The 12,154-nt window shown below is 43.8% G+C and overlaps 1 protein-coding gene across 3 annotated transcripts in view; it reads left to right on the top strand.

The window, feature by feature from the left end:
- BCAP31 (B cell receptor associated protein 31) overlaps positions 1–12,154 on the top strand; it is an 86,702-nt gene that overhangs the window by 63,157 nt on the left and 11,391 nt on the right. For all 3 annotated transcript variants that reach the window (XM_073590925.1, XM_073590924.1, XM_073590922.1), the window contains exon 7: positions 6,144–6,244. In XM_073590925.1, coding sequence (XP_073447026.1) covers positions 6,144–6,244 — 101 coding nt within the window. The remainder of the gene's footprint in view (positions 1–6,143; positions 6,245–12,154) is intronic.

Raw genomic sequence — 12,154 nt, 5'->3', positions numbered from 1 at the left:
CATGTGTTGCACAATATCAGATGTGCTCTGACCAACGCAGTCACAGGGAAGGTCTACTTTACCACAGACTTGTGGAAAGGAACGCTACACTTCCTTTATGACACACTGGCTGAACCTGGTGTAGTCTGGGACATCATACATCTTACCCACACCAAGAATAGCGGTCCCAACTTCCATCAGGGTTTGTCTCCTCGTATTGCAACAAACGGGGCCATCTTCATGAGACACATCAGCAAGGGCAATCTGTGAGAAGTTGACCAAGATGAAGGACAACTTAAGTGACCATACCAGCATCCTTCCTGATTCTTCAGTGCCCTTTAACTGTTGCTTGCCTAAGGCCTGTTTCACATTTCCGTTTGTTTCCATCAGTCAAAATCCGCCGTTTTGCAAAAAAAAAAAAACGGATCCACCATTTTTCTTGGTGGATCTGTTTTTTTGTTTTTTTTTTAAGGGAAGTTGTCTTAACATCCATCCTTAACTATCCAAACCCATTTGTGGTCATGAAATCACCTCCTGCTTCTGCAACAAGTACTTAGTGGTCATGTTGGTATAGCCCACGTGGCTAATGTTTTGTACTTTGTGCAAACTTGGCACATTGTGCCGTGGTGAAACTTGTTCTCTATTTATTGCCTTGCTGACACACTCCAACATTGGAGTAATGAATTATTACCCCTTCTAAATTGTCACGTTAGATTATCTCTACCCGGAATTGCGCCAGTCGCACAACTGCTAAAGATATGTTATTTATTAAACCAATAGACGGGATTGTTTTTGAGGCTATGTGCCCACGTAGCGTTTTAAAACGCTCACTAAAAACCGGACTCCTTTCCAGAAATCGCGCGGTTTTTTCACCGCATTTTCGCGTGCGATATTCAAGCACTTTCCAAGCGATTTGAAGCATCGCTTGGAAAGTGATTGACAGGTTGGTCACACTCGTCAAACATAGTGTTTGACAAGTGTGACCAGGTTTTTACTATTGAGGCCGCCTATGCGGCCTCAATAGTAAAAGATAAAATGTTAAAATGCAAAAAAAAATAAAAAAAATCTGGGTATATTTACCTTCCGGCGTCCCGCGCTGCCATCCCGGGCATCAGCGTTCCCAGTAATACCTGTGATGACGTAGTCTCGTGTTGCTATAGCGATCTCGCGAGACCACGTCATTACAGGGCCTTGCCGCAAGGCATTACTGGGAACACTTAGGCTGGGAATGCAGCGCGGGACGCCGGAAGGTAAATATACCCCGATTTTTATTCTTTTTACAGGGGTATGGTACCCAGGGCCTGGAGGACAGTCTCCTCTCCTCCACACCGTGGGTACCAACCGCACATGAGACGCTTAACTTCCCGCATGGTGGGCATAGCCACATGCGGGAAGTAAGCGATTCTCATGAATTCCTATGGGTGCGGAATCGCTGCAATTCTTTGCGATTCCGCACAAAAGAATGAGCAGGCTGCGATTTTCTTTTTTTTTTCCCGCAATGCGATTCCGCCGCGGAAAAAAGCGCAGCATTAGCACAGCATGTGCGGAATGCCATAGAAATGCATGGGGGGGCGTTCTGTACACGATTTTTAAACGTTTTCGCGCCGAAAATCGCGGCAAAAACGCTTAAAAATCGTTACGTGGACACACAGCCTTAGACTGCCTTGCTGACCCACTCCAAATGCGGAGTAATGAAGATTATTGCCCCTGCTAAATTGTCTCATACGATTATCTGTACCTGGATTGCGCCAGTCACACAACTGCTAGACAAATATTTGGTGTGTTAAGCAATACGCGAGTAATGTTATTTAGCAGTTAGATTTTAAAATGCATGTTACTATAGGCTGGTACTAAGGAGTACTATTTTGCGGTAAAAAAGAAAATTTAATGGGCTGCTACACAGGAATATTGTGTAGCTCCCAAAAAAATGGTTTTGTATATACTGTTACTACCTAATATTTCCCTTTACAAGTGGCTGATTTTTATATTTTGGTAGTGGATGAAGCCCTCCCTCTTTCTCTCTAATCCCACAGTCTGTTCCTAATAACTACTGTACAACACAGTAGGAAATGGCAGAGATCTGCAGCATGTACTAATAACACCCAGGTGCCTGCCTTTCACTCTTCCTCCTATTAAATCTCTCCCTACTAAATCCCCACCTAACAAACAAGTAATCTTGACAAACTTCAGCTCTTAAAAGAGCTTATTGGAATAAATAACACTCACTGAAGCTTCCTATCACTCTCACTACGCTCCTTTCACTCTCCCTATGCTGAACCTACATTCTCCCTATGCTGTTTCCGGCTGCAATGTGCACAAGATGGTGCCTGCAGAATTTAAATAGTCCCTATGATGCTGGAAGGCCAGCCAATCGCAGTAATGCCACACCAATGATGGCGCCAGCATTATTGTGATTGGCAAGCCAGCCCAGCATGTTCATTGGCTGCAAATAAAGTGCCTAGCATGCTGGGCAGGTCACTCGAATATACCAAGGCGAATACCTAATTACTCGCCGAGTAACGAACAGCCTGAATACCGTATTATTCATGTGAGTAACGAATAGTGCCAAATGTATTTGCTTTTCACTACTCATAATGATCCCTGTCCACGTCCTTCCAATCAAAGGTGAGTGTGCGATGAACAATTGCAGCAATTCAGGAACTTCTGCACCAGCTGAGGATGGCCTCTGTCCTCACCGGTTGTAATTTCAAGAAATGCTGAAGTAGGAGCCAAGTGGTTCCTGTTTTGGAAAATTTGTTACGATCGCAGAACTGTTAAACTGTAAACTGAATATTTAACCGTGACTGCCATAGGATTGTTCAGAACATGCCTATGTAAAGGAGAGATTAACCGCTGGTAATAATGTTAGCGGAAGCCCCTGTGCTTAAATGGGGTTGCTGTTGCCTCGAACACCCCCCCCAACCACAGGTTAAAGCAACAGAGCCGTCTGAACCAAAGCTTAGGGATGCTTCGCTTCCCCTGCTTTTTGTGTGTGTGTGTGTGTATCTCTCTAATAAAATATAGATCTCTCTAATAAAATATAGATCTCTCTAATAAAATATAGATCTCTCTAATAAAAAATATATATCTCTAATAAAATATATATATCTCTAATATATATAAAGCTCAAAGTGTGTGTTTGTGTCCGGGATTGGCACCCGCACCCGTCGCAGCTACAGCCACAAAATTTGGCACAGTCACACGTCTGGACCCCGACAGCGTCCTAAGCTATGTTGTGAGGCGAAATTTTAACCCCGCGCGTTCCAATTCACCAAACAATTTTGCTCCAATCTACATACTGGGGAAATAGTGTGCGTATCAAGCCCCGCCCCTCATTATGATGTCACAATGGTTGCCATGGTGACAGATGTCATAGGTTGCAAGCCCCGCCGCTCATTGATGTCATAATGGTTGACTATGAGATGGAGGATGTGTGATGGGTATATGGGCACTGGACTATGGGATGGAGGATGTGTATGATGGGTATATGGGCACTGGACTATGGGATGGAGGATATGTATGATGGGTATATGGGCACGGGACTATGGGATGGAGGATGTGTGATGGGTATATGGGCATTGGACTAAGGGATGGAGGATGTGTGATGGGTATATGGGCACTCGACTATGGGATGGAGGATATGTATGATATGTATGATGGGTATATGGGCATGGGACTATGGGATGGAGAATATGTATGATTGGTATATGGGCATGGGACTATGGTATGGAGGATGTGTGATGGGTATATGGGCACTCGAATATGGGATGGAGGATATGTATGATGGGTATATGGGCACAGGCCTATGGGATCGTGGATATGTATGATGGGTATATGGGCACGGGATTAAGGGATGGAGGATGTGTGATGGGTATATGGGCACTCGACTATGGGATGGAGGATATGTATGATGGGTATATGGGCACTGGACTATGGGATGGAGGATATGTATGATGGGTATATGGGCACTGGACTATGGGATGGAGGATATGTATGATGGGTATATGGGCATGGGACTATGGGATGGAGGATGTGTGATGGGTATATGGGCATTGGACTATGAGATGAAGGATATGTATGATGGGTATATAGGCATGGGACTATGGGATGGAGAATATATGATTGGTATATGGGCATGGGACTATGGGATGGAGGATGTGTGATGGGTATATGGGCACTCGACTATGGGATGGAGGATATGTATGATGGGTATATGGGCACTGGACTATGGGATGGAGGATATGTATGATGGGTATATGGGCATGGGACTATGGGATGGAGGATGTGTGATGGGTATATGGGCATTGGACTATGAGATGAAGGATGTGTGATGGGTATATGGGCATTGGACTATGAGATGAAGGATGTGTGATGGGTATATGGGCACTCGACTATGGGATGGCGAATATGTATGATGGGTATATAGGCATGGGACTATGGGATGGAGAATATATGATTGGTATATGGGCACGGGACTATGGGATGGAGGATGTGTGATGGGTATATGGGCACTCGACTATGGGATGGAGGCTATGTATGATGGGTATATGGGCACGGGCCTATGGGATCGTGGATATGTATGATGGGTATATGGGCACGGGACTATGGGATGGAGGATAATTATAATTTGTTATAACTAAACACACACACACACACACACACACATATTTTGGTAGTGTTTCACTCTGCAGCTTTACTCCCATAAGTGTTGTCAGAGCGGGTTTACAGGATGCCCATTTAGATAACCTATCCTTGGATCCTCCATACTTTTCAGGGTTCCACTCTTCCACTCCGATCAGCCAGGACAACGTGGCATTCATTCCAGAGAGTGTTAGCTCTTCCAATAGTAGCAGACGCCATGCAGGTATCTGGAGCAGTGATGAGGCTGCAGTTCTTGTATGATCGCTGGGACCCCATTATGGAACTGCCTGTTAGGGTGGATCACAATAGTGATGATAGTGTGCTCAGATAAGGTGTTACCCGAGCATGCTCAGGTGTGAAGAGTGTCTTCGGTGTGCTCGAAAAATGTTTCGAGTCCCCACTGCTGTTCAACAGCCACAACATATGAATGGATTGCCTATCAGCCGTGAGACATGCAGCCATGGGGACTCAAACACATTTTTCACGCACTCCGAAGACACTGTTAGTGCACGAGCATGCTCGGATAACTCCTTAACTGACCCGGCTCGCTCATCACTAATATGCAGTCCCTTTATTCACTGTTCCTAATTTCAGGAGCCCTGCATAACCTCCTGACACCAGACGTCTTGGCTCCCAGGTTTGAGGTCAGAAATCTGGGATGTAATGTGTTGGTCTAGCAGTTCTTTTCAATGCTAAATCCATGTGACCTTCCAAACGTTACAACATGGCAGATCTCCCACTTCACCTTCAGCTTGTCCCTTCTACATCTCTGCCCGCATCAACTTCCAAAAATGGATAATGTTCTTGAGCACAAATAGACGCCTTGACCTGTCTGTAATTTCATGTGACAGCTGAATTATGAGTTCTGCTCCATTCCTGGAAAGTTTATTACCTGCATGGCTGGCACATCAAATTGATATATGCTGTGCTTCCCAGGACGTCGTCTGTAGGCGCTCATACTGATAGCAACATGTTATTGATTTTGTTTTTGTGTTCTTCCATTAAGAGCCTTGGGGAAACCTATAAGGAACACGCTATTTTGTGTAGAATAAAAGGGTCTGGTGTTAAAGAAACGTGTATGGAATAGATAGGAAATAAAGCAATAACTTCCTCTCAGTCATCCCATTAAAGTAAAAGTAAACTTTTATAGGTTGTTGTGTGTGTTGTGTTTTTTTTGTTTTTTTTTGTTTTTTTTTTAATATAGAGCCTCTTAAACCACCAGTAGATTGGTGGCCTTCGGGTTTTGAGACCTCCAATTGCTCGGTTCCTGCATGATTGCACACTGCGTTGTATAGACCTTCATATTTAACACGTGCAGCAGCTGAACTTGGGGGGTCTCTCTTGGGACCCACACACAACAGGGTGTTTAAGGGGCTGCATCACAATATGTAGAGGGGAGTAAGCAGATGCCTCCGGCAGCAACTCTTCTTCCTCAAGAACGCGAGGATCAAGTGTTGAATTTCAACAAGGCCACTCTGTCCTGAGATTTGAGACTCCTCTTATATTTTGTTTTCTACTTATAGCCCTGCAGAAATCTGAGAACGAGGTGATCGCCATCAAAAAGCAGAGCGAGGGCTTGACGAAGGAGTACGACCGACTGCTGAGCGAACATGCCAAGCTGCAGGTGAGACTGTGGACCTTACTAGGATATCCTCGCACACCATGGTGGAAGCAGAACTCTGACTCCACATGCGGATCTCGCACATCCTATACATATGCCCCTCATATACAGAATTCATCTTGCTATTTCACCACTTGTGTAAATGTTATCGTACAAGAATTGCACGACTTCTCCCTAGTTTCTCAGAGGTGGCAGATGGCAGCTTTTCTATTTGTACATGCCTTAGATAACATACCCGGTATTTGTTACATTCACTGTCCACTCGGCCTTCTGTGTAAAACAAATGAATGTATTAATCTTGTTTTGTTCACCGGAACGGATTACTAAGTCAGAGCCTTACAGCGGTAGAGCAAATATGACTGCACAGAGGTTTATGCAGTAGGTTTGAAATGAACGCCAGAAGTCATAGCTGGTGTCCTCACTCTGGACTGATAGCCAGAATCCTGAAGAACTAGTCTGACGTAACCAGTGATGTCCATGGTGCCTCCTATATATCCTAAGTGAGGAATACAGTGGCAATGCCAGTGTAAATGAATAGGGTGTATTACCGCCACTCACAAATGAAGGTGTCATTGTTCAGGAGCGCACCGATTCCCTTCCTTCAGCAGTCCGGTCAGCTTTAGCGCCGCTTCAATGCTGCGTTTGCTAGTTGCATTGGACAGCGCACAATTCAGGCAGCGGCTCAGGCACGCACCTGATCCGTAGTGTCCATCAGGAGTGTATTATCCCTCGGTAAGCAAGAAGGCAAGGGAGCAGCGTGCTTCTGATGGTAAACCCTTGGTCTGAACTGAGCGTTCTTCATTTCTGCTCCATCTTTGCCTCCGCAGCATCGCAGGGGTACAGATCCAGATCAGCTTCAGAGCAGCACTTGCAAGCTGTAAAGAGAGAGCTTGTAAGAGCTGCTCTCCTTACCTAGGAGATCAGACCTTTTGATAAACTGCAGAGGTGGCCGATAATCTAATTTTCACAAGAAAATTAAAATTTTACCTATTTACGATGATGAGAAAACCCAGAGGTAAGCAATGCATGTCATTTGGCATATTCATATTATGCTCTACGCCTTTACTATAATGGCAGATCATGAGAATGTGCTGACATGGTGGCCCTGATGTCGTACAAATGCAGCGTGCACTGAGCAGGGTTTCATTCTGGGTACCATTCTCATGGACAGCAGCACCCACTATCATGGTTTTTTACCCCCAACCTTTTATTGGTTGCCAAATGGTTTCAGATATGATCAAAGGGAATATAAATAGGGAAGGAAGTCCTATTAGTTATGACCAGGTGATACGTTTTCCCCTAGTGTTAACTGCCAGTCATACGGTCTCGTCCCCAGCCTCAAGTTTCTGTGAATCCATGACTTCCCTGGGTGCCCTTCATCCGTCAGTTAGCTGCCAGCAGCAAGGGGACCTCAGAGGCAGGTGATGCCCCCCATCTGCTGGAAGGTGAAGATCTTTCATAATAACTAGATGCCTGGGTTGGAGCTTCTCAAAACCGTCTGGTTGCATTCATTCTTCATGGTATGTAGCTTGGTGCTTTCCAAAAGCAGCCCAAGAATGACAGTGTGAATTGGCCACAGAGTCTTTGGCATCCAAGACTCATTGATGCATGTAGGTAGGGAGTGAAGGCTGTACATGTGGCCTACACAGACGTAGACCAGTCTGATGGCCCGTTGTGACACTGGTCCACTGTGGAAATTGCTCAACGTGGGAATGTGTGCACCAGAACTGGACCATGGAGCAATGAAGGGGGTCCTAGTCTGTCTCGTTGGAGGCTGGGTGCGTGAGCGCCACCTTCCTGCAGAAGAGACTGCAGCACGATGCACTGTGTTTTCCTGGGTCTGCTATCATGTGGATGTGATATGTGCCACCTACGCAACCTCTGTACAGGAGGTGTTTGAGGAATATGACAGAGACCAAAATTCCCGGATGTTTGTGGATGTGTTGGGGGGGACAAGTCTGAGCCACTGAGGTCGCACCTAACAACTTGCAGGATCTGCCGCTGGCATCCTGGTGCTACATACCATAGGACACCTTCAGGGGCCTTGTAAGAAATATCACAGTGAATGTAGACTTTTAGGACAGAGCCGAGGATGAAGATATGGACTTTCCTGCAATGTTGGTGGAAGATCTGGCCTCTCCGCCTAACCAGTGGTGCATAAGGAGTTAAATAGCACCACTCTTAAATAGGGCCTCTGCTCTATATCACATTTCAATCCTAAGGGAATAGAGCTCAGCTGCAATACCAGGCACAGCCTGTGGTTAGAAGTGGCGCTATTTCAGAAAATATAAGTCCATTGTTAAAACTCCTGAAATAAATAAAATATTAATTTACATTTATTTTTTCTAAACCTCTGATTGGAGGGTGCTAGCCACACACAGGCATTCACCTGCAGCGTATGTGCTGCCCTGCCTGTCATGTAGGCATTTTTTTCTGAAGTTGCAAGATAAAGCCATGGCTTAATCATGTCTAAAGTCAAGCTAGGTGCTAGTAATAAAGATAAGTCACAAACTGACTGAAGGAGGGGACACTCCTGTTACACCCAGCCTGATAGGGAGCAGCTATTTACAACCCGCCAGTCTCCGCCAGCGTGGAGGGAGAGGAATGTGTGACTCCTGTGGAGGACAGAAGAGGATCCCACCTACACTCAAATATGCCCTCACAAAAGTCCTCAAGTCCTTGACTCGTCCTCTTCTGGTGACTTTTTTTTTTTTTTTTTCCTGGAAATGATTTCTCCAGTGTATGCTGTATTGGTTGTATCTGAACTCTTCCAAAATTCCACCAGTCCTTTTGTCCTTTGACTACTAGCTTTTGCTTTTTCCCCCCTCCAGAAACAGCTTGACTCATCTATAGGCTTGGGCACTGACCATATTTTTCTTTTAGCCCTTAAAAAAATGTTTTATTTAATCATTTTTGCTGCCTTGCAGAGGCCCAAGCATTCCTCTGTTATGAAGTTGGACTGATCTGACTCTGGTAGGGGCTTATTTCTTTAAGAACAAAAGGATTGGGCATACTGTATTTGGACTGCTTAATCCTTCCCTTTTCCACCATCTGCCAGCACTGCCGAAAAGCGTCTGACTGTGCCATCATTAATCGTACGGCGTGGCTTTACTGCTTGCTTTACGCCTCTTATGGTGTACTAGCGACCCAGATCAAAAGACTGATCTATAGCTCTGAACCTTCCTGTGCCTTTGCAAAGGATTATGGGAAATATATCAAGTCCGTATATAATTATTTCTCCAAGCTGCAGAGATGTAGCAACATTTCTTCTATACTTTCAGTCTGGTAACCAACGGAAGGTTATTCATTATAGAGTATGAAGCATCACCTAATGTTTTTTTTTTTATTGGCGTTTCCATTCAAGTGTGGATGGCCCCGCCACATAAATATAAATTGCAATTTTACATGCGATTATATATGCAATTTTACATGCGATTATAAAAAAAAAAAGATACTGGGAAGAGTTTTGACACTTATTTGCATAGTATGGTGCCACCTAGTGTTTAAAGTGTCTAGTATTGCACACGTCCATATAATAGGCTAAGTGCTGGTGAACACATGCTCAGGCGCTCTATAAACTGAGCCATCTATTGGCTAATCAGGGCACTAGCTATTTCTATTGGCTGGTGCCGAGCTCATTAGATGGATCTACACATTGCTATACACAGTTTGAACTCCAGGTGTCACTAAATTGTAAGAAAATGTCATAACTCCTCCTGGAATCATGGAAGATATGTGTAACCAGAGGGGGAAGCGGCCCCTTTAACTGTTAACTAGTTAGGATTATCCAAAGAGTTTGTCTTTGAGGGGAAACAGATTTGAAAAACAAATAACTACTTGATTTTATAACTACTTGTTACAAAATTTCTGAATCCTTGTTGAGCTCTAAGAACTGCTGTATGAGACTTTCCCCAGCTGGACAATATGAGGGGATAGATTGAGTGTGCCACATGTAAACACAGGAGAGATCTGTGCTGCTTAATTTATGCTGGACGCAATGTAAGATGGGTTGCTATATATTAATGAGCAGCAGGAAATAGAGGGTAGAAGCAGCAGCTGTAGTAAAATCTACAGCTTTCTCTGCGCTGTCTGACTGCTGCTGGCTCTGTACAGCATGTAGTAAGACTCTCGGGTTCACCCTTTACTAGCCACCATGTGCCCTTCTCGCCATTAGCCCCCCCTTTTCCAATACAAAAAAAATATCCATTTGGTATTGCTGCATCTGTAAAATTACTCAACCTGGGGTGGGGTGAGTGATAAATATTCAATAGCCAAAAATTGATTTTTAGAATTGCACCAACCTCCAAAAATGCATTGTATGCACCCCAAAATCATACCAAAATCGTATCTGCTCTCTGCAAAAAATCAAGCACTGATACAGCACCACTGGCTGAAAATTAAATAAATCAGTCAGTAGGTTGTGGTTTTTTTTTTTTTTTTGTCTGAGTGCAGCATGATAGTGGCTGAAATCCTGATTCCAGCGATGTCACTTACTTGGCTGCTTGTTGTAGTTTCAATAAAATCATTGTTTTATTGGCAGGAGATTATCACTACAGGACTAGTTGTCTCATGTCATCCTGCTCTGTGTAACTCCGCCCCCACCACTAGCATCTTTCTGCCTGTGCACAGTATCACGCAAACCTGCAAGTCAGATGAGTGGGCTGGGTTATACAGAGCTAGATACCTATATGAAAAAGAAATACCAATATTGATCCAAAGTTTCACTCAGGACTATGAATATCCAAATAAGACTACAAACCCAAAAGAAGATATTCAAACAACATCGACTATTTTTTATACACCACCAAAAGTATTCTATAAAATTTTTTTTTAATGATGACAAAGACGATGCATGAAAAAATGTTCTATTTTCACAAATGCAATAAAATTAGATATTAAAAAACATAACTATAAATGTGTGCAGGGGGGTACACAAAGAAACCAATCGGTCAGGAGGAAGACCCCGGCTAAAACAAAAATATTGAAAAATTGATAGTGTGTGTGAAATCATATAAAAAAAAAAAAAATTCCTCAATACATAATATAGTGCATTTTAATAAAATAATGCTTATATATGAAATGAATTTATAATTCCCATATAAATTAGTGCAAGTAAACATATATAAAGTGCTCAGTGCAATATTAGGTCCACTAATCCTTCCAATTAATATAAGGCTGTCATATCAAATGAAATGCTCACTATGAGCCTGTACAAAATACATAAAGTGCTTAGTACCTTCAAAATCTGGCATGTTATAAGTGACTCATAATCATTCTGTGAAAGCAGCAATCAAATTAGGATCATACTAACCCTGGTTCCTTATGGTCCCCCTGCACACATCCCTCCAACGCACGTTTCGCTATTGCTTCATCATCCCTGTTTTTTAATGTCTAATTTTATTGCATTTGTGAAAATAGAAAATAAAAAATAAATTTATTTTTCACACATCTTTGTCAACATTAAAAAAAAATTTAATTTATAGAATATTTTTGGTGTATAAAAAATAGTCGATATTGTTTGAATATCTTCTTTTGGGTTTGTTGGGTTAAGCCCCCGTTACACACTGCAATATCGCTAGCAATATGGCTGTAAAGTCACCGATTTTGTGACGTTGCAGCGATATTGCTAGCGATATCGCTGCATGTGATACTTGCCTCCGACCGGCTCCCCCGCTGGTTATCGCTGATCGCGCGAGAAGCTCCTGGACCATTTCTTGTCGGCCACTTTCTGCTGCGCTTCCTGCTGTGACGACGAGCAGCTCGTGGAGCCGGGCGACAGGACACAGAATCGCCGCGTCTGACAGGTAAGTAGCGATCCCCGTCCCCAGCGATGTCGCTGGTGAGATCTGCCTGTGTGGCAGCTCACTAGCGACCACTTAGCGATGCACCAGCAATCCTGACCGCGTCATATCG

This window comes from Dendrobates tinctorius, unplaced genomic scaffold, assembly GCF_039654945.1.
Source record: "Dendrobates tinctorius isolate UK_male_01 unplaced genomic scaffold, ASM3965494v1 ptg000120l, whole genome shotgun sequence".
Taxonomy (NCBI): domain Eukaryota; kingdom Metazoa; phylum Chordata; class Amphibia; order Anura; family Dendrobatidae; genus Dendrobates; species Dendrobates tinctorius.
Note: the sequence above shows the minus strand (reverse complement) of the source record. Positions and strands in the feature narration are given on the sequence as shown.